The following is a 23,504-nucleotide window of genomic DNA, read 5'->3' as shown; positions in this document are numbered from 1 at the left end:
GCCAGTACATATACGAGTGGGTGGGCCTTACAGATCGTATCGATCGTCGACGTTGCCTTGTGAGCTGCACCGACGATCCCATCTGCATGTTGAATAATACCTTGCGAGAGCTATGTGAGAATCATCCAGCCAAGTGCTGACATCTATAGGAGTTAGGCGAACGTCGCTATGAAGCGCATCGGTTGCCTCGGTAGGGAGCGCTAGCGTCGTGAGATAACGCTCGTGCCAAATCTTGTGAGAGGTTCCAAGTGGCCGGTCCAAAAGCCTTGCTTCATTCTGGTGCGGTGACTGATGTGATTTCTGGTAGATTAGTGCTGACTTCTGCATATGCGAACAGGGGGGCGTCTTTAGTGTCGCCGGTGCTGCAACCCCTGACTCGCCCACTTTGGTGCGTGTTCTTGACTATACCCTTGGCAGCGTTTTAGGAGTGTCCTTCTTTGCGTTCTACCTTTCACCACTTTAGTAGTGCGTAGACTCATATGACCGAGGTAGATAAATGTAACGCTAACCCTTCATGCATCCGCAAGATAAGTGAGCGTGGAGGACACCAGTGGCCCAGGGAACCTGCAGATTGGGAAAATGTGGGTGAGCTGCAGGAAGATGAGAAATCAGCAAAATTCCGCCCGGGCAACCTGGTAGAGCTTGGTATCTCGACAGCTCTTCTCCCAAAGGGTGCAAGACCTGAAGAAAATCTCACACTGCGTAAATCGGCCACGATGAGAATTCATCCAATGATTCACGAGAATGACCAAGTTTATGGGAATGGTATATTTGTTAAACATTTTATCTCGCTACATACTTGCCCAATGCTAGACACGAATATATCGCTTGCTACATTTGATGGACAGAGTAGCCTACCAATATTGAAGTAAAAGCTGCCATTCCTGCGCACTCTACTGGACCAGGCCCAATTCACTTTTTCTCTCTGCTGATTCCTCATCGTGCCGCTTGACAGTACAGAAGAATCCTCGCTGTTTGACGAAGAATCCGTTTTCCACTGTGAATGCGTTTGGATCAAGGACATGGATCTATGCTTTGTGTCAACCACGAGATACTCGCGGGTAAGAATTCCCAGACTCACATCGTAATTGAGGATTAAAAATGGAATGAGTTTCTTCACTTCGAAAATCCCAATATGCTTCCCCAGGCATACGCGCCTCCCAGCACCAAACTTGCTTTGCGTCAGTCTTGACCCTGGCTGGATAAGATTCCTTAGGTAGAACAGAGCACTTACAGTAAGCATGCTCTGCTCCAACTTCTTTTTGTGGGATTCCCCACCACAAAGCCACCTCTCTGGACGCCACTCTTCGGGTCGAGGACCAAATGTTGGCTCGTGTCGGTTGACCACATAGGGGTTGCCACCGACCAGGGTACCTTCGGGCAGATAGCTGCCCAGTACGGTGACGCCACCGGCCGGCACAACTCGCTCAAATGGAAGCGCAAAGGGAGGGTGAATGCGTGCTCCTTCCTGAACACAAGCATCGAGATAAGGAAGATCGCGGACTTCATTCCACTTTGGGTATGGGCGAGAAAGATTCGCTGCTTCAAGTTCCTGCCTGAGCTGGTCGAGTGTCTCTGGGTGAGAAAGCAGGTTATCTGGGAAAGTCTCAGTGGCTCTGTTGTGATGGCAAATGATCGCTAGAGGACCCGGCTTGTTCAAGAGTGCGCTCATCATGGCCATGATGATACTCCCTGCCAAGCTCGAGAAGCTGCAAGAGACTTACTATATTTTCTTTAGCTTTGAAAAGGGATTCGAGACAGATGAGTATCAACTTACCACATCACAGTCCGCATTACCGTGCCCACCGAATCCGAACCCGCAATGACATTAGAAAAGGTCCACGCCGTGGAAGCCCTGTGGTCGCTTTCAATGTCTTGTCTTCACACGTGTTGGTAGCAAGTCTTACCATGCTGGTAAATTAGGGATGGTTTTCTGGATCTCCAGGAAACGAGCCAGAAAGTCCTTATTTGTGGATTTGGCGCTGGCGCCCTCTTTTGCATCGTCCGTTTCGTTTAATCGCTCGCGAATAGCCTTGCTCACAAACCCCAAGATGGCCATTCCCGGGGTTCGTCGAAGACTGTGAAAAACCTGATTCTTGTAGATCCATGGATCAAGCCAGGTGATTTGGGTCATCTAAGGTCATCAGCAACCCCATCGGCGATGCAGTCTGTGGCTAAGGATACCCACTGGCGCTGCAGTTTTCATGAATCCAAATATAGCATCCAGCATCCCCCCAACATCCTGGCCCTGCTCGAGGAAGCTGTATCGCCGCGAGAAGGACATTGTTCCCATCACGTCAAACGCGAAATACTGCAGCCATTCACCAAAGTCGAATGTCTCGCCCGTGGCGACAAAACGCTGGTCCAGCTGCTCGGACAGGCAGAGCAGGACCTCCTCGACGAGTCCTTCAAAGTTGACAACATTGGAAAGGGAGAAGAGAGGGGCAATTGGGCTTTTGATGTGTTTGTGAATCTGCTCATCCTGTGTGTTGAACACGGCCAGCATCGAGCCACGCTCCCGGGTGTACGGCCGAAGTGTAGCATAGAAGTCGCTCTAGGATAGCAGAATTGAGAGTCAGAACTGCGTTCCCTTGATCATCGCCTCGTACAGGTGTGGGAGAGGCAGACCTTGGGAAATCCAGGCCTAATTGGATAAACGGTTGCGATGGCCTCGGGATTGCTAAATGAGACCATGTGAGGTCCAATTCGAACGACATCGCCATAGTTCGCGTGTACGGCTTGGTGATAAAGATGTGCACGGCCAGTCTTCACCCACCAAACCCTTTGAAGATTGGTCAAGCTTGCCAGAAAGGGCCCAGGAATATGTCTCAATGAGTACCACGTCCGGAAAAGATGCAGAGATATGGCTATGATTGCTGCTGCCACCGCAAACTGCCATACTTGCGCACCATCAACGTCTTTCATTCTGCCCAGAAGGGAACTTGTCGAGGGAGTGGCGGCAGTTACAAAGGACAAGGAGTGCAGGGTAGAATGGAAGACTGGAAGAAGTTGGAGAGAACAAGTTGAGAGGGGAAGATTAGCACCGGCCAATTGTAGCCAACCACGTCCCTAAGCCTGGTATAGTGTCTACCGTCGTACATTAGGCAGCTTGTGTTTACATTGCATGCTACTGCATTGCTTGATCGGTTCACAGATACCCACGAGACAATTTGCCATCTCGCTTGGAGCGGGGCTGTAATCGACTGCCTCGGTAGCCAGATTCAGTTATTCATCCCTCCCATGCAGATCTCCACAAGGCTAACGCGAGCCGCAACATGCTGGTCTCTGGATTCACTCGGATCTGCATGACAATACAATACACATGCACGAGTGTGCCCGCATGATGGTCATAATATGCATATCTATATCTGCACGGCAGGTTGCATTCTTTGGGGTCCGAAACCCCCACTTCTCCGCGGACAGCAGATCATCAGTTATCAATTCAACTAGCCCCCAACTATGCGCTCATCCGAGACCCAAAGTTCTGGAGACATGAGGCAACCTAGACAAACAATGATGATATTACAGGTCCCATCCTGAGCCCCACAAGGTGTAAGATTGAATTCCAGAGGCGGAAAGAAACTCGTCATCCTTGCAGTTGAGATCGTCCCAATTAACGATAGCTGTTGGAAACCTTGAGATATGACCATCTGGGCAAGGAAATTTGGCAATTACTATTGGCGGCTGGAATAGGCAACTGCTGCGTCGTGAGGCAGCAAATCAAGATGTACAGATAGCGCTGGAGCTGCAGCGCCAACCTTAACTTCAGTGCCTCATATCAGCGCTGAATCCTCGAGCCACTGATATCACCGAGCCATACCTTGTTCACTTCGCCCCATCCAGGAGACCCTGTATGCTGACGAACAGGGGCCATGTTCACCCCACTGCGATCGGCCGGACACCGGAATGTTGTTGTCGAGGCCGTGATCTCCCTCTGCCTCGTATTGTCCTGCATCTCGAGCCTAGTCTCACGGCGCCGCAGCTATGCCCGTTGTCCGCGCGGAGCAATTCGATGCGAACTGCCTGGTCAGACCCGGTGGCGACCCATTCTGCCCGCATCTTACGTACATCCAGCTATTCGACGCGTGATAGACGACTAAGATGTGTGAATTGCTGATCTGGCCCCAAGAAGATCGTTGGAGAGTTGTAGGTAAGTTGGTGCACAAGGCAGAGCCCCCATGCCAAGCGCATAAGACTCTCCGTCTATCTGGACGCCTCTCAGTTGCTTGTCTTTGACACGGATCAACGATCAAACCAGCATCTCACTATCTCGAGTGGCGAACCGCTTCTCGGAATCCCTAGAAACGTGACAACCATGAACGGAACGGCAACGAACGGAATCACGCACCAGCCTGTCGAAGCGGTCCTCAACAATTTCAATGCCATCAATGCCGAAAGCTTTGAAAGCGATGGGGATCGTAGCAAGGCCCTTCTAGCTGCGTATGCGCTGGTGAGCCGTCTGGAGACGCCGTGGGATACTGTGGCCAGACTATGCATGAACCAGGTGATTTCCAGCGTCATCAGATGAATTGGAACATGGGATAATTGATAGCTTCATTCTAGCCCGCACTATATGCCAGTCTGAAGGTGGCCAAAGACCTGCAGCTGTTCGAAAAGTGGCAAGAGAAAGGCAATGACGCTGAACATAGCGATGACTTGGCCAAGATGGTCAATTGTGATCCTGTACTCCTTGGTCAGTGTTCAAAGATGCGAATGGAGAGGAAAAAAAAAATCAACTCTGACATGCACTAAACAGCTCGAATCCTTCGTCATCTGGCAACAAATCATGTATTGCAAGAAGACTTAGCAGGCAAATTCAAGCCAACCAAGTTCTCGGTATCCCTTCTTCAGCCCGTCTTCGGGGAATGGATCAATTTCCTGTGAGTTGATGCTAACCCCTTGTAGCGAGATCGGCCGTGTATCAGACACTCATTCTACTGCAGCTATGATGCCAGCATTCCTGTCTTTTATAAGACACCGGAGTACCTGAAGAAGACCAGCTATGCCAACGTCACCGATCCAGAGGACTGTGTCTTTCAGTATGCAAAGGATTACAAGGGAGACTTGTTTGCCTACTACAATGACAACCCTCGTGAAGGAGCATCCTTCAACCATGTCATGGGCGGCGTCATGGCGAACCAGGCCAGCTGGCTGGACATCATTCCTGCAGAGAGGTTGTTGAAGGATGCCGATCCCAGTCAGCCACTTGTAGTTGATGTCGGTGGCAACATTGGCCATGACATTGAGAAGTTCCGCCAGGTATACCCAGATACGGCTGCGCGGCTGTATCTAGAAGACAGACCGGCGGTGGTTGAGCTATCCAAGTGCCCTGATCCTGTCAACAAGGTTCCTCACGACTTTTTCCAGGACCAGCCAATCAAGGGTAAGCATAAGTTGATCGTTATCGCTAGAGTCGATGGACTGATCTCCGATCGCAGGCTCTCGCATCTATTATATGCATGGTGTTCTGCATGACTGGTCGGATGAGCCAGCGAGCAAGATCCTGCGAGCACTTGGAAGTGCCCTGAAACCTGGATACAGCAAGCTGCTGATCCATGACCATGTGGTGCCAGATCAATCAGCCCATCCCCATGCGACGTCTTACGACTTGAACATGATGGTGCTAGTTGCGGGACAGGAGCGCACTGAGACCGAGTGGCGTACCTTGCTTGAATCGACCGGATACAGGATTGTTCAGGTCTGGAGGTCGCCCTTGGCAGCACAGGCTATCATAGAGGCAGAGCTGGCCTAGTCATTTGGACCTTTGGCATTATTTGACAGGAGTGAACAATTTGGTCGAACAGTATAATCAAATAAAGACGACACCTTGGTTTCTTCTCTCTTACTATAAACATCTTTACTATCTCAGATTCCGCCTTTGGAGACGGCGTCATATGCACTTCCAGGCATGCCTATACAACAGGTCCAAATTAATCATTAGTATCATAAGATAGTAGTCATGTTTCATTTGTTGTTTTCGAAGATCAGAGCAATCGACCGTCTGGGCGAAACCTCATCACTGACCAGGCAAAGAATGACTCATACAATCTAACATTAGAGAAATATCTGGGAGCAGATTTTGTGTTTATTCCATTGAAACGGATCCTATCCAGAAAAAGCTAGACAACTAGACGAGACACCGAGATATAATAAGTCCCTACGAGACGAGAACCCTCACTCCTTTGCTTTCCCGACTGGTCTGAGGAACAAACAAATCAAAGTCATACTTCACATCCATTTCAGTCGTCTTATAGAGTTTCGTTCTTGGAAAGACACGAAGCGTGAGAGCCGTCACAAGCAAGAACATGTTGCAATATGCCAGGCTACGTCGGAAGGTTAGCGATAATGAAACTGCGAGGAGGGGGTGGCTCACTTGATCCCGGGACACTGCCTGCTCCCCTTAGAAAATGAGGTCAGGCTATTTTCCATTCGGCGTCGCTGACTCTCTTCCAGGTCAAGCCATCTCTCAGGAATGTATTTCTCCGAGTCGGGGAACACATCTTCGTTGTGATGGTTGATAGCATTCGACATGCCCATAGGGGTTCCTGACGGAATAACGTATTCAACCTCTTGGCCCTTGAATTGGCCGCGATAGACGAGGTTCTCGTTGGTAGCAATTCTGGGGATTCTAGCCGTGACACCGTATGAAAGACGCAGTCCCTCAGAGATAACCGCGTTCAGGTAGGGGAGTTTCTCCAGTGCGAACCACGAAAGGTTGCTGGCATCTGCGTCTTTCAGCTCTTGAGTTAGACGAGCCAGTGTATCTGGCTGATTCAGGAGATAGAAGGTGGTCACAGTAATTGTCCACTGACAGATCGTCAGTATTTCACACAAAGCATGCTAACCCCACAATGCCTACCGCAGTTGTTTCGGTGCCGGCTGAGATCATGGAGAAGCCCTCACCACCCAACCTATAGTCGGTCTTTTCCGACTCTGGGAGGGAGGCCTCAAGAATAGCCGTGAAGATACTCGGTCGGTCCCCTACCGCACCGGCCTTGTAATTCTGTTTGGCTCGGCGAATGCGAGCGGGTATTCTTTCGTTTGACTCTTCCAACATGATTCGCATATCTTCATTGAGCCATTTGGCAAAGAGTGGAGCGATGTCCGCCAGGACCTTTAGGGGCGGGAAGAAGCGAAAGACGAATGTACTTTCGAGAACTGCATTCAGAGCAGTTCTGAAGTTTGGCTCCCAGCTTTCCTGGTATTGCGTTAAGAATATGATGGAAGAATCCTCTGCGACAAGAACGCTTTACCTGTCTGAGAAACCCAAATGGCTCTCCAAAGCAGTATGCCGAAATCACATCGGAAGTGAAGCAACTATAGGCTGTGGTCACGTCGAGAGGCGCTCCCCCTTGGGTGCCTAGGGTTATCAGCATCCGATTTTGGACTCTCATGTGTGAGGCTGTTGTACCTAATCGGATCATCTTGTCACATAGTTGATCCACCGTTTCTTTGATCATAGATTCCAGTTTGGCGATCTGCGCTCGCGAGAAGAATTTGTTCAGGGCGCTTCGTCTGAGACGATGGTGATCGTGGTCTAACGTTGCGAATGATGACGTTGTGATCGGTCCGGCAACGAAGTTCAGAAAATGCTTTTGCTTGTCACGCTTGCGGCCTCTTGCAGCATAGATCTCGTCGACGAATGCGATATCATTGAAGTGAAGCTCTTCGGGGTTGATGCGTACAACGGGGCCTGTCCGTATTGCGTTAATTATTCGGTCAGCGCACAATGATGCCCTGATCATACCATATGTTTCATGCAGCCGCTTAATTTCGTGAGTATATCTTCCGCCTCGGATGAGGTCAAACCAGCCTTCATACAGGAAGGTTGCAGCTGCTAGCTTGGGACCAGGGAACTTGCTGAGAGGATGCAGGGGTGAAATATTGTATAGCGCCCGGGCTACACGATAGACCGCCCATAATCCAATAAGACGGGCCAGGGTGATCTGCGAGAAAAAAGCGCCGAGTATGGTGCCACCAGCCGGTGAATCCATTTTGCACTGAGAGGATGAACGAGTACTTTTGATGGATGAATTATCACAATCTCCTGAGCAACTTCGTAGAAGCCTATGCAGTCAGACGATCATTGGCGCTAGGAGCAATGGTTCCTAACAACCCTGTTAGTACATATCCGTCTCATGTCTGATGAGCGAGCCTTTTGCAGGTCTAATCCAAAATCAACATTCTCACCTGCCTGAAACAACTGCTGCTGAGGATATGTTGGTGGTTGTACAGAATTGGGAAATAGGTTATATACGAGGTCAACGTGTCGGTGCTGAAGCCAACCCACCATTATACTTCCACCCGCAGATGCTTCCGGTCCTTCCACAAGAACTTCAGTATCTGGATATGCCGGTGGGAATCAAGTTGTTTGCTTGTCTCGTCTTATCTCAGCCTCATCCGGCATTCCTGGTCACCCTTCGCTCGGGATCAGCGCCGGGGAAAAAGAAATAACGGACTTTCCAAATCCCAACGCGAGCGAAACACGCATGCAATCCACCTGTACTATGCCTGTACTATGCCAAGATTGGCATGCAAACTCAGAGGGCTGTGTAGAGTCCGTGTTACGACTTGAGATGGGGCTGCGATCACCGTCGCGGCCAAGAGGTTCGCTCGGTTGGGTTGCCTGCTGCGTCATAAACTCCAATGTGTGGAGAAGCCGCATTCCTAGAGAAGAATACGAGGCTTGGGAGCGTGAATGGACCCAGCCAGCACTGCATGGAGCTTGGGGGCGAATGCAACAAAGCTTGGTTATCGCAAGTGGTGAAGTCAGCGATCAATCCGATGCTGAAAGTCCGAGAAATCCCAACCCGATCGATCGTCAGGTAACGTAAATACGAAACGCGTCCTGCGGTCATCCAATTCCATACAGTTCCGAGGCTGATCGACGCCCGCTTACGCTGCTTTCCATGGATTGCGGACGTCCGCCATGTCTGAATAGCCCCGGCCACCCGACTGAAGAGGATTGCGCGTGGGTGTGCTTTCAAGCTGCTCTTTAAGTAATTTCCTGCCGATAGGTATCATTCTATCGCGACAGACCGTAAGCAGCCGGAAAGGGTCCGTTTCGTGCTGATGGCCACTAGACTTAGTAATCTTTCAGGGTCTATTGGCCTCCCCAGACACTTCTATAGATTGACCCGCGTTATTATTAAAAGCACACTTGGTGGCTGCGTTGAATGCACGGATATTTTAGTTTTGGGCAATCTCCGTAGAAAATCGCTCTAGGAACCATCTCAGCCTTACACAACCCAGATCGGATATGGGCCTCACGGAGGAACAAGCTCAAGTTGCGACGGGCTGGACCAGATCTGGAGCTCTGTTCCTACTCGGCTTCTCCACCATCTTCTCTGTGATCATATACCGGCTCTGGGTGCATCCTCTTCGACATGTTCCCGGCCCGCTGCTGGGACGGACAACGTCTCTGTTCCTCTATGCGATCAGCTACTTGGGCATTGAAGGCCGCGTGCTCGACTACTACCACCGCGTCTACAACACCAAGGTGCTCCGGATCTCCCCCAACTCGGTTTCGATTTCTGACCCTGCGGCCATCCACCCTATCTACGTGGCCGGGGGTGGATTCCCCAAGGATGAACGATACGTCAACTTCAACCTAGGAGAAGTCGTGACGATCTTCTCGTCGCTCGATACAGAGTATCGCGATATTCGAGCCAAGGCCGTTGCGCCTCTGTTTTCCCCCGGCCGCCTGCGCGCGGCCTGCGAGCCCCACGGCGCCATCCACAAATGCATATCCGAGTTTATCCAGCAACTCGCAGCGTTCCGGGCCGATTGCAAGGCGCGACACGCCAAGTTCGACATCCTCGACCTGTGCGCGCGGCTCTCCCTCGACGTGGTGACGGGCTACCTGCTAACCGAGCCGTACGGCGGCCTCGTCGAGCACAACCATCTCCCCATGCACGCGCGCCAGACCACCAAGCTCAGCATCAACCCATTCATCTTCGCGATCGTGGCCTTCTCGCGCTTCTCGCTGCTGCCCAACTGGCTCTTCAAGATCCTGTACGCCCTCTCCAGCCGCCTCAGCTTCAGCGAAGCCGTGGGCCGGTGCTTCGTGAGCTTGAACGCGTTTGCCCAGCGCCTGGTCGAAGACGCCGTCCGCGACGACCCGGGCAAACGGCAGGACTCGTACCAGGCGCGCCTGCTGGATGCCGGCATCGCGCCTGCGGAGGTCCAGGTGCAGTGCCAGGCCATTGTCTTTGCCAGCTCGGACTCGACCGCCGTCAAGCTGGCCACGATCCTGTTCCATCTCGTGCGGAACCAGGATAAGCTGCGCCGCGCGCGGGCGGAGTTGGTAGCAGAAGGCGATTTGGACAAACCGGCCGACTTGCTGCAGCTCCCGTATCTGCGCGCTGTGGTCAAGGAGGGCCTGCGTCTGGGCATGGCTAATCCAACCCGGATGACGCGCGTGGTGCCCGGAAAGGGTCTGCGTGTTGGAGAAGTCTTTCTTCCGCCGGGCACCATCGTGGGCATCACGCCGTATCTGGTCCACCATGATCCGGCGGTGTTTCCAGACCCGCGATCCTTTCGTCCGGAGAGGTGGCTGGAGGCGGGCTTGGATATGGGGCTGAAGCGGCCCAATATGGAGCGGAGTCTGCTGATGTTTGGCGCTGGTCTGAGAGGGTGTATTGGGAAGAACCTTGCGCAGCAACAGCTGCTGGAAACGGTCAAGGCTGTCGTGCAGAGCGGAGTGCTTGAGGGTGCACAAACCTGCCAGGAGCGGATTGAGCTTGTGGAATGGTTCAATGCTGAGATTAAGGGGCACACGTTGGAAGTTGAGTGGCTATGATGTGATCCTAGAGAAGGACGATGAGAAGATTAACAGTGATATATTTTATGCCATAATGATACATTCGACCTTGAATCTTTCAGTATCATGTTGCGCGCAGTAGGAAGACTATATTATATTAGAGGACGCGCTTCAAACGAGGAGTTGAAGCCTTGCATTCGAGCCACGAGTGCAGTAGATGTCCTTTGTCATTTGCAGCAACCAATGAAAAGTTACATGAATCGATGAATCGAGTGTATGAAGCTTCAACTTGGTCAGTTCAACACTTCGAATAAACGGTACCAAGTCACACCAGACAGTCTCAGTAACTTACAATACATCCCACACTGTGCCACGTGAGTGTACCAGGATCAAGACGTGGCGGTGCCAGCTGTGTACCACAGCCGTAAGGTTATTTTACACTACACTATCGCCCGAGTAATGGAATTTCATCAATATCGAAGCGAGCGCCGCTCGTTCACATTGGAAATCAGCGCACTATATATTTGTATATCTGGAATTGTTACAGTCACAGCCCGGCGACCAGCACCGAGGAAGGTAATATTATATATCACGCAATCAGAACGGCTCCCCATCCATCTCCGCGTGAATCATGTTCTTCAGGTAACTCAGTTCATCCATCAACTCCTGCATGGTACTATTACGACCGGGCGATGCATCGCTCAGGCGCGAGGAATACTCGCCGCGACCGAGGTCGCCGGCACGCGCCTCAGATTCGCGCTGTATGTGCGGAAGCAGAATGGGCGAGGCGTTGGGGCTTTGCGAGAGGGTGAGTTCTTCCATGGATTCGAGGGCGCTGAATAGCGCGGCGTGGCGCTTGGGGTTGCTTTCGACCTCGTCCATTTGCTCGATGCCGAGGCCTGTGCCGTCAATCAGTGGAGAGGAGAGGGAGATGGTGAGTTGCGGGAGCCAGTGAGGGATGTCGCCGGATGCAGAATTCGGAGATGAGGGTTTGGAGTGGACGGTTAGGTGGGGTGTGTTTGGATCGGTGTTCGTGGCTGCGTCGGCGACCTGGGAGAGCTCGGGTGTTCGCCAGTCGTCCATGGCTGGCGACTCGTTGGTTTGGTTGAATGTTGAGGCGGAGACGAGGGATTCGGGCGAGTTGTCCTCGATGTCGGTGCTCCATTCGGAGAACCGGCTGCGTTCAGCCATGAAACGAGAGTGGGTGGAGTCATCGACGGTTGTCAAGCTTGAGAAGTGGCTGCGGAGCACCTCGAGGTTCATTGCCTTGTCGGTCTCATCGATGGCCCGTACTGCCTCATCCATGACGGAGGAAGGCGTGTTGGGAAGCGTTGGCAGCCGCTTCTCCTTGACGTCAGTTCCAGTTGGTGTTGTCAGGTTGGATGAGTTTTCATGGGGTGCAAAGATCAGAGCCTCCTTGACGGCACTTGTTTCATCGACTGTCCCCAGGTTGCTCGAAGCTGCGGCGGCCTTGGAGATGCTGGGGTTGCGGTGCTGTGCGCGAGTCTCCACGGTCAGAAGATTTTGAGCTTGAGGGAGATTTCCACCATTTGCCTTGATTGCACGGCGGCTTTGGATTGTGGCCGGCGGCGAGTTGCCCCGGCGGCTCGATGAAGATGACGCCGTGCCAATCTGAATGGAGATACCAGGAACATCGTGGCAGTCGTCGCTGGCACTCTTCTGCTGGAATCCTTCGCAAGGAGCAATAATTCCCGGCGACGGCTCCAATTGTTCCTGAGTGATAGGAGGGAAAAGGCCTCGGGAGCGTGGGGGTGAAACGGAGCGAGCATCCTTGGAATGATGGTTCCTGCGTGTGGCACTACTCGGCTGAGATGCACTGCGATAGATCGACCCACTGGTAGGCGAGACGTTGAGAGCATATGACGGGGAAATATGCTGGGGATGAGGCACAGAGGTTTGGAGACGGGCCAGGTTCGGCTTCGGGGGTTTGCGCGGATTCATGAACTTGTCTTCTGGGTTCATGGTGCGGTAGTCCGACTTCTGCGAGCTGCTACTAGTGGACCGGCCGTGCGCGCGACTGTCAGGCAGGATGATGGGAACATTGAGCACGTTCACAGGCTGTCCAGGGAGTAAGGGACACTTGGTGGTAACTGGTTCGGCCTGGCTATAGTATTCCACGTCGTCATCCAGCACGTACTGTGTTTTCATCTTGGGTCAGTCTCTGGATTGGAATTCGACATTCCAGCAGTCTTACATAGTACCAGTATGTGCCACCCATCTTCAGCCCACCAGTGCGCGATGTCTTGCCATTGGAAGGGCCGTCGCTGATAATGTCTGCGAAGGTGTGGCAACCTCGCCAATGACCCGGTCCAATGCGCTTGTCGCGCTCCATCACATACGGCCGCGAGAAGTTATCCCATGATCCGAGCAGCTTCACCGATCGAATTTCCGGGTTGGTGGTTCTAGTTCCTTAGTTAGCTACCACCGCTCGATCGGATGTAACGGGGCCGGACTCACAGTAGGAAGGTCATGAGAGTGGTCGAGGTCATTGCAAAGCAGCAATCGCTCAAGAAAAGAAAGTATCAAACAGAGAAGGGGATGCGGATGAAACACCACAGGATGTAAATGCACGACAAACAGACAACGTAAGGAAAAGGCTCGTCAACGAGAGGATCAAAAGGAGATGAAAAGACAATCGGCTATGGTACACAACACAGCAACGCAATGCAACGCACGAAAGGAATGACAGATGACTTGAAAAAGAGGAAAAGAAAACACAATGAACGTAGGAAACAAGAAAAGAGACCGGTGGTGAAGATCAAATATAAGGGCTAAGGGCCCGACAAAAGGGCCCAGAACCAGCTCGGACAATAAACAAGTGTTTCTATAATTACAGCCTGCAGCGCTGTGCCTGTTTCAGACGATGACAGGTCCAAGAATAATCGTCGAGGAGTCGTTTCAGTGGAGTCGGGGCGAGTGCCGCACACAGTCACACCACGGCCATGGCCTGCTGGGGGACCAGACACGCGGAAGAGTTGACGCGAATGCTTCAGGAGCCGCGGGGAGAAGAGTAATTTCCCAGTCCCCCTGCAGGGCGATGAAGAACGGCCAATGGGCGAGGATGCAGGCGAAGCGCCGGCCTCACGGGTGTTCCTGCGTCCAGGGTCTCGGCGCTTCGACCGGGCTGGTGGTGGACCTGGACTTTGTCTTCCGTGCTGGGTTTGAAACGCGTGTTGGCGATGTGTTGGAGGTGCGGTTTCGTGTTGGAAAGCGACGCAGAGGCAGAGAAGGAGAGGAGAGCGAGATAGCAAAGGTTTTCCAGCGGCGACAAGATCGGCGCGGGGAATTGGCAGCCGTGATGAAGTCGACGCCGATCACTCGCGATGACGATCGTGAGCCGGTGGAGCGAAAGCGTCAATAGGTGAAGGATGGAGCGAGCAAGGCACGTCGGGGGATGTAGTCGACGCAATAGTTGTGCTGGTCAGAGTCGATCCAGGGGAACGAGAATTGCCAGCAGCGTACCGTGGTTCGTCCTATCGCTCCATCTCCACTGCTGCAAGGCACAAATAGGATGGATGTACTCGGGATGCACAGTATACATCCTGTAGATCGAGTGGGAACAGGCGCTGGGGCTGAAACGACATGATTCGCCTCTGGGCTCAATCGCACGTCCTCTGCAAGGGTTAATCCCCCGACGACCCCTAATGCCAGTAGTGGGCGGCGCAGTGATTCGGCGTCGACGTGAGTGCTCCACCGCGGCGCTTGCTGAAATTGCGGCGCTTGCAGGTGATACGTTTCATGCACGCGTGGAAGGCGAGAGAGACGGAGAGAAAATCCAAGGAATCATAATCATCAGTTCATTAAATCCTAAATCTGGAATCGGCACCGCCGAACAGCACCCCGTTGGGGAAATCCCATCTCACAAGCCCAGCGCAGTAGAAAAGACACGCAAGAAGGTAATCATCAAAAGAGAACAAGAACAAGAAACGACGTATTAGGCCAGCTGCACTCGATCCAATCTCTTGTTGACAGCGCCCAGCACACACTTCAGAATGCCTTCTGCATCCAACGCCTCGCCACGCTTCCCTCGCCAGGGCACAGTATCCACGATGTCGCGCAGGTGGTGCTGTTCACACTCCTCACCAAGGTGATTGTCCAGTTTCTCCAGATACTCTCGTACTTCGTCGTCCTCCCCGATCTGAAAAAACTGGATCCCGACCTGCCCGGGCGCGGCATCGCACCGCGGACTATCCAGCTTGCGCGCAATATGGATAATGACACTCTCCGCATCGTCGGTGAACAGACCATCCGTGATCGAAATGACATTGATCGGCTTGACTTCGCGCACGCCGTCCGGGAGCGACCCATCCATCCTCCGCGCCGCTTGCACCCGCTCCAGACATCGGCGGTACGGGTCGAGGATGTCCAGCAGTCGCTGCCCGACGGGGGTCGATCCCCGCGGCCGCACGCTATGAAAGATCTCCTTGACGCGCTCCGCAGTCCGCACGTTGGTGTACGCCCCCTTCTGGTTGCGGTCGCGCGTCGTCGGGGCGCTGCGGTGGTTCAGGAAGTAGATGTCGATCCCGTCGTGGTCGTACTGCGTGCAGATCGGCGCGATCGCAGCGATCGCCTCCTCCGCTTCGCGCCAGCGAGGCCCGCTCATGCTGGAGCTGTCGTCCACCAGGAAGACGGTGTCGAACCTGCGCAGATCCTCGAATTGCGACTCCGGGTCCGGGCTGGCTGTCTTGGTGCGTTGCGGCGCGTGGAATTCGAGCGAGTCGTAGGATGGAGGGTCCCACGTCGACTTCCTCGAGCTAGGGCGACACAGGGAAAAGAGAAGGCTGTCGCGCTTGCGCGTCCGGGATTGCGTGTTGCCCATCGTGATGTCGGATGTGATGGCCTGGGCGGATTCCCGGCGACGGTGATTGCTGAGTCGACTCGAGGGGAAGGATGACCAGAGGGGAGGAGGAGTGGCTCTCTCAAAGAGTGGCATGGCGAGACTTTAAGCTGCGATCTGAGGATGATGCAAAGTGTATGCAATAGATGGTTGGAAAGGTAGAGTTTGGTAGTGCCACCGGTCTCAGGATGGTTTGAGGTATGCTAGACAAAGAATTCGGGATCAAGAGGCGCCTCCTTTTATGTTTTCTGTTTCCGAGACATCTAAGGGGGGCTATACAGAGCAGGGCAGAACACAATCATTGTGACGCATTGTAAGGCTCACTCTGGCGGCTCGGAGTCAGGCATAGGCTGTGCCAGAAGGATGGCGCGTTGGGGAAGCCTTGGATTCAAGCATCACGGGCGCTTGGGGTTAAACGCTGTGTGAAATGAAGCGAACCGCCGGAGTTCATCAAACTACACAGTCCGATGGAATGCAAGGCAGAGTAGAGCCCAGTCCCACCTCACCAGGTCCTCGCATTGGGGTTTGCATGGCCATGTGTTCTAACCGCAGCCTATTCATCTAGATCAGCCCTAGGAAATGCCACACTCGGGCAGATGACAACGTAGACAGGATGAGTTGAAAGGGTTTGGGGTTCTGCCAACAACCTTGGAAGCGTCTAGTGCATTAGTTGGTGACAACGACCACTTAGTCGCAAGGCTGAGTCGACTCAGCCCCCATGGCCCCGATGGGCAAATCAGGGCCCCGCAAGGCTGAATGATGACAATGATGGGTGGAATTTAAATCAAGAACTCTATTCACACAGGGACATTACAAGGATAGCCTGATTGGCCAAAAGAAATATATTGCGGCATTCCTGGTTTCATAGATCCCAGCCTGGAGTGCCAATAGGAATACGTAGTTTGTACAAAGTCGCTGTTCCTCACAATGTGTCGTTATCATAAATGCTACCCAAGCACCCCAGTGCAATACTCCAATCCTGATCCTGTGTCCCATCCAAATCCCAGTTACCCAACGCCATGGATACATTATCAACATCGCTACTGCGAAGATCAAATGGCGGCACTTTCATCACGAGGGCGTCTCACCATGATAGTCGGAATGGACCGACGATCCTGGATGTCTTTTCACCGACATCGACCAGGCAGGCACCTCGGCGATCCGACAATTCTCTTCCTCGCTGTCGGTCACAAATTGGAGAATGCCCGGGTCCGTAGCCATGACATCCCTAAGGGCCAGGCCCAGGTCCAGCGCCATACTGTTGCCAATGACCTTCAGGCACTTCATGACCCAGTTACGAAGAGCGTGGTGGCGATTCTCCACGCACCCCGCTAAAAACATGGGCCACAGAAGCATGAGCCCCCCAAGATAACTCTCGGGGGGTGGGAAGTTGGGGGACACATCCTCCTGGTGCACACCCAGATGGTAAGGCACGCCGCGGCAAAGATCAACCGCCAGCCGTCGGATAGTGGTCCGAAGGGTCTTACAATGCAGGCGGAATTCGTCCGACAGTGGTCTTATAGCCGATGCATCGGAGATTTGTCGGATATGAGACAGAATGATCTCGCTGACAAGGATACGTGCACAGCGGTACTGGTTCCAAGTACTGCACACCCAAAAGCTGGAATAGACGTAATACTGGTCATCGTAAGGGGCCAGTCCACGGCAGCGATGTGCGAACATGTAATCATCCGGAGAGACGGTGCGAGTCTCATACGCGAATTGAGGCGGCATGGCGGCGAGCCAGGTAATTAGTTCGGCGTCGATGACCGACGCAGCGGAGACAATCTCCTCGTCGTTTGCAAACTTGCCGTCCTTGATATCCGCACGAAGGTTGGAAAGCTTGCCAATGATGATGATCAGGCGATTGCTGTGAGCCTCGGCCGGTCGCAGAAGCATGACGAACTTGGTACATTCGAGAATGGAGTCGGGCACGCGAGTGTCCCGTTGGATGCAACTCACGATCTGTTCCAATGGTCAGCCAGGCAAGCGAGTCCGTGGTTAACGGGGCTCACAATTTGATAGCGTAGGTGCAAGAATAGACGGAGACCAGCCTCGGTTCCGAGTTGATCAGGGCCCCGCAGCTCGAGCAGGGCCGTTGCTCCAGATATATGATTCGTCCAGAGCTCCATGTCTCGCGGGGCTCTTGACGTGATAATCTGATGGGAGTTAACGTGTCAAATTGCGGGGGAAGGGGGCTCTTCAACCGGCCAAGCCAGCAGGGTAGATCTTACTTCGTAGACGGCAAGAAGCACGACGGCCCCCAGCGTTTTGTTTGACTTGGCCTCCTCGGTGTTGGCCAGAGCGATATTCAACGATGTGATGGCGGAGAGGTATTCCCTTCGCGCCATGTCGCGAAGTGCAGTCATCTTCCTCATGCGGGCAAGCATGGCCGACGAGACCGCCACCATACTGGATTGCATGGCCTGGTTGCTGGCGGAGCTTCCATCCTGCAGGAGGATTTGGGTCGCAAAATTGCCAATCCAGTGGGTGCCGGGCAGCGTATTGGACCGGAGGAAAAAGGACATGACCTCCTGCTGCGAGGGCTCTGGCGACGGCTGGATCTCCCACGGCAGATTCCACAGCTGTTGGACAAGATATCGATGCTGTGGATCGGCATTGAAATCGATCAATTCCTCCGGCTCCACCGATTCCGAAACGGTAAGCGCACTCGCAGCATTCCCATCTGGGGATGCAGGCGAGCGAGGCGATCGCACTGGTGGCCGTTTTTGTCTAGCGGGGCTGGTCGACAAGCGCGACGAGCTCGACTCTGCCTTTGCCTTGCGGACCACATCTTTGCTTTCATCGCGGAACATCAACGACAGTTGATCCCGATAGCCGGGGCAGTCCCGCTTGACTCTCACGCATTGTGAGCATGCTGGGCGCGCCTGGTCGCACCGCACCTTGCGCGCCCGGCACTGGCCGCAGCCTTTACTCGGCTTGCCGCAGTAGACCATGGGGAATATAGAATCACAAGTCTTTGCACTTTCGCCAACCGCCTCTGTCAGGCGGTAGGAGGGGAAGAGGATGGTCGAGAAGTCAATGAAGTCAATCGGTCTCGTCGGGCGAATCCGAGAACCCGATCACCACTTGCCCGTTGGGGCCAAGCGGTCTTGCGATCGGCGCACGCGATGGAGGCGCAGTGGTGTGCAGCCGCGATTCTCGTTGGCGCAGCTGCTCCCACTATTCCGTTATAGGTATGCTGTGCGGTCAGCGTCAGCGTCAGCAAAGAAATTCCTTGACCTGCTCAAGTATGCATCTCGAGCTGGTTGAAAAGCCCCCGAATTCTGGAGCCCAAGTGGACTGTTTCTCTGGCTGAGCCACGTTGGAGGAGTTGAAGAAATGGAAAAGCTTTTCCGACGTCCCAAATCAGGCTGCTGCGCGAGCTGCCTGAGGAAACCGCCCATCCTGAACTGTGTTGCAGCTAAATCGAAAAGAGTATACAGCGTGTAGCCACAGAGTATATAGACAGGACGACGCCTCAGCAAAATGCATCTTACACTCACAGCGACTTAACTCCATTGCAAAAGACAGTGCACAGAGTGAATACGTTTATACTCGATAATTCTTCTCACCTAAATATCACATCCACAATGACCATCACCTACCGCCACGGCCTCTCCATCTTCGAATTAATCGTCTACTTCCCATCGCTCTTCCTCGCCTCCTTTTTGGTATTTCGCCATGGCCTCCTGACCAATGCCGGGTTCTTGTTCGTCGTCCTCTTCGCCCTGTGCCGCATCGTGGGCGCATGCTGCGATCTCGCCACAATCAGCAACTACTCAACAAGCCTGTTCATCGCCGCTGCAATCTGCAGCTCCATCGGCCTGTCTCCACTGATGCTCGTATGCAGCGGACTACTCTCCCGAGCGTGAGTGCCTTGATCCCCTGCATCGCACACCCCCTATCCAGGATACCCAGCCACTAACCCAACATGAATAGTAACAAGTCCATCAAGCGCGTGCGCGGCCACGGAGTCCTGCCGTGGTATGCATCACACGCCTTCCGCTTCTTAACTATCATCGCAATGGTGCTCACCATCGTCGGTATCACCAACAACATGTCTGAGGAGGCCCTACTGCACCCCGACTCCCTGGTCAAGGTCGGCATCATCCTCTACCTCGCGGCCTTTGTCGTGCTGGAGATCTTCCTGGTCGTCATCGCCCTGCGTCGCAACTCTCTCGAGCCGGGCGAGCACCGCATCCTGCTGGCGGTCGCGATCTCCTCGCCTTTCATCCTGGTCCGCGTGCTCTACGTGCTGTTTGTCTGGTTCTTGCACAACTCGACCTTTGGTCTGATGAACGGCAACGTCACGGTGCAACTGGTGATGTCTGTTCTGGAGGAGATGGCGGTCATCGTCATTTGTCTGGGTGTTGGTTTGACGCTGCCTGTCCGTAAAGAGGGTTCCGGTGGTGGCGAGGAGTTGACTAGATACGGCAAGCCCTAAACGGGTCCGGTCACTATAAAGTACCATCGCATCGTTTGTTAAATCTTCCTAAGTATATGGAAACTTCTTCCGCTGGTGCTACACTTCCTGATGGACCTTCTTAGATTACTGGCGCATTGGTTATTTAAATGTTTGGTGTTCCTGTGGAAGACTGGGTTTTCCTATGTGATTTAATAGACCCGTTTTATGCGTAATTGCTCGCGATGATATCAAAGAATCTCACATATGATTTATCCCATCTGATAGGGGAGTCAAGGGAACTATCTTCAATGTCAAGCTCACATCTAAGCTTACGGGGTATAAAACTCAAGTCGAGCTACTCGAAATTAGCAACGAAATCTCATTCGTGCCTGATTATCACTATCGTACATGCATAGAAGATTAGGTACTTGTATGAAGGGAACAGGTGCCAGCCGTACGTAAGAGATGGGGGGAAGGCGGAGTATTAGAGGCTGGCTTTTCATCACTGAACCCTTCTTCACGACCCAATCAATCTGACCTCATTTGGGGACCCTCTTGGTTGCCCCAATCCAGAACGAGGTACTTGCCCGGGAGGTCCGCACACTCGAAGCCCGGGTTGTCGTTCCGGACGTGATGCGCCTGCAGGAGCATCGCGTACCGGCGGAGCGCCGCCTCGCCCCGCATGCTGGCCACGGTGGTGGCGCCCTCGTTGATGCGGTCCTCGCGGCTGGTGTACTCCGCGAGGAGCTGGTGGAGTCGGACGAATTCCTATCAGATATGCATCAGTCTCTACTTGTCTCCTGCAACGAGAAGCAGGGGGGAGTGAAGGGTAGCTTACGATGTACCAAATTCGTCGCGCTTCTCGATCTTCCTCGTCGACGAGGAGACGGCCAATGCCATTCAGGCATTGGCGGACCTCGTCGACGTTGGGAAGATCGAAGTGCACCCGGCTGGCGGATGTCTGGAGCTGGGTGCGTTGGGCTCGTTCGAAGGGGCTACCGGCGCCAGTGGTAGCCTCCATGGTGGAGGGTCCGGGGAAAGAGAGCGCAGGGGTCGAGGGCGCAGGGGAAAGGACGCGACGCGGAGTAGAGGTGCTTTGGTTGGCGATCTTGAAGACGTTTGCACGTCTTTCAGCTCGTCCAGGCGAGAAGGCGTTGCGGAGGCCAGTGAGCACGCGTTTGATGCGCGGCTCGGGGGTAGTGACGACGCCGGTCTGGATGACCGTTCCCTCCATCTCGGGGTGACGACGGACGAGGTCCGTGAAGGTGACGCTTCGGCCCATTGGCATGGTGATGCTGGGCTCAGAGAGAATTGAATCGTGAGGGGGATTCATCCGATCGTGCGAAGCGTTGAGAGATGAGACACGTTGTGGAGGGTTGCCGATGGGGCCTGCAGAGAAGGTGTTGTGAGGAGAGGAAAGAGGGTTGCTGGCGGACTGTCTATTGTTTGCATGGGCTTGACCAGCTGCTGACTCGTGTCTCTCCTCGCTAGGCAACGGAGAGGAGTGAATGCCTCCAGCAGAAGCCAGCTCGGTACCTGTCACTCCCAGCATAGTCATCTGCTTGCTGGAGTGCTTTCCTTTCCCTTTATCGCCTGAAGGACTTTGTTCGCGGATCAGGCGTGGATAGAACACATTGCCCGAACGATCATTCCTTCTCATGTTTCCACCAGAGAAAAGACGGCCTTCATGACCCATGATCTCTCTCTCAGCAGCTGAAGAGATACGAAGTATTGGTCCGTAGCGCTGCTGAGGGGTTAAGAGCTCTTCACTAGGCATGATTCTCGACTGCTGGTGGATTCTTGCAAGACCCTGGGTTGCAACCGCAGTGCTAGTCTGAGAGAGAGATTGAGACCTAAGAGGCTCCCTGGAGATAGGAAAGCGTGTGGCACCTCCACCATGAGGAGTGGCGCGATCATCCAAAGCATTTAGACCCGAGCTGACCCTGCTGCGCACAAGAACCGGGATTGCAGATTGGACTTGACGTCGTTCCTTTGCAGCAATAGATCGCGGAAGCGAGGTATCAGTGTTATCAGAAGCGCTAGAGGTTTTCGAAGCGCAAGAGGTACGGCGGGACATCTGGACGGGAGCTTCTGGGTGACGAGCAGAAGATACGGGTCGGGGAATTCGAGAGCCTTCGTCATTGCTGCGAGTACTCGCAGGCGAGCCGCCAGAAACGACTCGGTCAGGAGTCTCGGCTTTTCAATCAAGTTAGCTATGTGTCAATCGATGTATGAATATGGGAGTTGATATACCATCGCGAGGGCCACTGGCATCTCTTCCCATCATGGCCCAGTCATTAGGCCTAAGTGGAGACATCGCAGGTTTACGACGAAGTCGTCGTACCGGGGTAAAAGGGCTAGGGCTTCGAGACGTCGCAGCTTTGTCTTGTCAGCCATAGCACTTCAAACGGCACTTCCACAACTGAGAAGGTTGACCGAACTTACACGTATCTACGGCCTGCTCCGAATATATGTCCACTGTTTGAAACTCCGTAGTCAAAGACTGACCGGTGCTGGTGAGCTTGTCTAGATTGAGTCAGCGACGAATACCGGATGAAAAGACAAGGGTGCCCTATGAGGCAACGTTGGCCCATCGCACACCTCGACCCCCCTCCTAGTGTACAGTATCACTTTTCACAAATAATAGAAAAGCATACTCACCTGATCTAGTGCTGTAGTAGGTTGTGATCGAGCTCTCGGAAGAAGGGTATGGATACACACTCGACATAGGGAGATCGGTGTTGCCGCCGCCGAGTGAGACTCTGGAAGTTGGGAAAAATCGAGGTTGGAGCTCAGCGCTCGCAGAGAATATCTCTTTAGTCACACCGTAACTTTTGGGAAAGTCCTTGGATGAAAAGATGTCAAGAAAGATTTCCGAGTCGGGGAGTCGGGGAGTCGAGGATGCTGGAGATGGGAGGGTGTGCAGCAAAAACGAGCACCGGCGAATGAGGTCGTCGACGGATTCCTCGCCGACTAAGCGATCATTTGACTCGTTTGGTAGCTGCGGCGACCACTTTCGAGACGTGTCGGGCTCCCAGGTACGTCTCCAAAACGCAATATCATCCTTGCTATGAACTTGCGATGCCGTGGTCAACGCCCATGAACCGGTGTCACTCGGCGGCGGCGGCGGCATATCATCCTCCACAAGTCCATAGATAGCCCTGTAACTGCTCCGGTTCTTCTTGGTGCCCTGTAGACATAATAACCGTACGTTAATCTTCGAGAATTGTCCGCTCCAAGGCATTTCCACTTACCCCGGAGTGACACCATTTCACAGAGCGGACCTTGCTCATGAAACGCTTGAGCATGCCCTGTAAGAGTCCATTAGCATGCAGCTTGGGTACAGGAGATCCATTGCCACGGGGAATTCCATGAGACACTGTATAGAAGGCTTGCCCGGAAATGCTGTAGTGAACGCTTACCTGGGCTTTCAGCATATGGGCGGTTGTCCAATTGTCGGGCTTTCTCATTTTTTG

At 53.4% G+C, this 23,504-nt stretch overlaps 10 protein-coding genes across 10 annotated transcripts; 4 read left to right on the top strand and 6 right to left on the bottom strand.

Annotated features, from left to right (window-relative positions):
* Window positions 1-893: 893 nt before the first annotated feature.
* On the bottom strand, window positions 894-2,925 carry N7459_007558 (cytochrome P450; the record flags this gene model as incomplete). The annotated part of the gene is made up of 7 exons (XM_056946726.1): window positions 894-1,028; window positions 1,082-1,171; window positions 1,235-1,709; window positions 1,778-1,855; window positions 1,908-2,134; window positions 2,189-2,554; window positions 2,629-2,925. The coding sequence occupies 7 exons, from the start codon at window positions 2,923-2,925 to the stop codon at window positions 894-896; spliced, it is 1,668 nt and encodes a 555-aa protein (XP_056798725.1).
* Window positions 2,926-4,315: 1,390 nt separating this feature from the next.
* N7459_007557 (uncharacterized protein) lies at window positions 4,316-5,752 on the top strand (the record flags this gene model as incomplete). The annotated part of the gene is made up of 5 exons (XM_056946725.1): window positions 4,316-4,504; window positions 4,564-4,693; window positions 4,757-4,880; window positions 4,944-5,383; window positions 5,439-5,752. The coding sequence occupies 5 exons, from the start codon at window positions 4,316-4,318 to the stop codon at window positions 5,750-5,752; spliced, it is 1,197 nt and encodes a 398-aa protein (XP_056798724.1).
* A 405-nt stretch (window positions 5,753-6,157) lies between these two features.
* Window positions 6,158-7,994, bottom strand: N7459_007556 (cytochrome P450; the record flags this gene model as incomplete). Its single annotated transcript, XM_056946724.1, has 6 exons — window positions 6,158-6,323; window positions 6,374-6,807; window positions 6,860-7,198; window positions 7,254-7,360; window positions 7,412-7,693; window positions 7,748-7,994. 6 exons carry the CDS (start codon window positions 7,992-7,994, stop codon window positions 6,158-6,160), a joined length of 1,575 nt encoding a protein of 524 aa, XP_056798723.1.
* Window positions 7,995-9,259: 1,265 nt separating this feature from the next.
* N7459_007555 (cytochrome P450) lies at window positions 9,260-10,801 on the top strand (the record flags this gene model as incomplete). The annotated part of the gene is made up of 1 exon (XM_056946723.1): window positions 9,260-10,801. One exon carries the CDS (start codon window positions 9,260-9,262, stop codon window positions 10,799-10,801), a length of 1,542 nt encoding a protein of 513 aa, XP_056798722.1.
* Window positions 10,802-11,359: 558 nt separating this feature from the next.
* Window positions 11,360-13,272, bottom strand: N7459_007554 (uncharacterized protein; the record flags this gene model as incomplete). The annotated part of the gene is made up of 3 exons (XM_056946722.1): window positions 11,360-12,919; window positions 12,978-13,185; window positions 13,241-13,272. 3 exons carry the CDS (start codon window positions 13,270-13,272, stop codon window positions 11,360-11,362), a joined length of 1,800 nt encoding a protein of 599 aa, XP_056798721.1.
* A 572-nt stretch (window positions 13,273-13,844) lies between these two features.
* Window positions 13,845-14,144, top strand: N7459_007553 (uncharacterized protein; the record flags this gene model as incomplete). Its single annotated transcript, XM_056946721.1, has 1 exon — window positions 13,845-14,144. One exon carries the CDS (start codon window positions 13,845-13,847, stop codon window positions 14,142-14,144), a length of 300 nt encoding a protein of 99 aa, XP_056798720.1.
* A 573-nt stretch (window positions 14,145-14,717) lies between these two features.
* On the bottom strand, window positions 14,718-15,716 carry N7459_007552 (uncharacterized protein; the record flags this gene model as incomplete). Its single annotated transcript, XM_056946720.1, has 1 exon — window positions 14,718-15,716. The coding sequence occupies one exon, from the start codon at window positions 15,714-15,716 to the stop codon at window positions 14,718-14,720; it is 999 nt and encodes a 332-aa protein (XP_056798719.1).
* Window positions 15,717-16,691: 975 nt separating this feature from the next.
* On the bottom strand, window positions 16,692-18,577 carry N7459_007551 (Zn(II)2Cys6 transcription factor; the record flags this gene model as incomplete). Its single annotated transcript, XM_056946719.1, has 3 exons — window positions 16,692-17,585; window positions 17,636-17,779; window positions 17,855-18,577. 3 exons carry the CDS (start codon window positions 18,575-18,577, stop codon window positions 16,692-16,694), a joined length of 1,761 nt encoding a protein of 586 aa, XP_056798718.1.
* Window positions 18,578-19,213: 636 nt separating this feature from the next.
* N7459_007550 (uncharacterized protein) lies at window positions 19,214-20,067 on the top strand (the record flags this gene model as incomplete). Its single annotated transcript, XM_056946718.1, has 2 exons — window positions 19,214-19,491; window positions 19,563-20,067. The coding sequence occupies 2 exons, from the start codon at window positions 19,214-19,216 to the stop codon at window positions 20,065-20,067; spliced, it is 783 nt and encodes a 260-aa protein (XP_056798717.1).
* A 489-nt stretch (window positions 20,068-20,556) lies between these two features.
* N7459_007549 (uncharacterized protein) lies at window positions 20,557-23,465 on the bottom strand (the record flags this gene model as incomplete). Its single annotated transcript, XM_056946717.1, has 4 exons — window positions 20,557-20,796; window positions 20,867-22,224; window positions 22,690-23,218; window positions 23,283-23,465. The coding sequence occupies 4 exons, from the start codon at window positions 23,463-23,465 to the stop codon at window positions 20,557-20,559; spliced, it is 2,310 nt and encodes a 769-aa protein (XP_056798716.1).
* Window positions 23,466-23,504: the final 39 nt, after the last annotated feature.

The sequence above is a fragment of the Penicillium hispanicum genome (assembly GCF_028827665.1).
Source record: "Penicillium hispanicum strain IBT 35686 chromosome Unknown utg000006l_segment0_segment0, whole genome shotgun sequence".
In the NCBI taxonomy this organism is placed as follows: Eukaryota; Fungi; Ascomycota; class Eurotiomycetes; order Eurotiales; family Aspergillaceae; genus Penicillium; species Penicillium hispanicum.
Note: the sequence above shows the minus strand (reverse complement) of the source record. Positions and strands in the feature narration are given on the sequence as shown.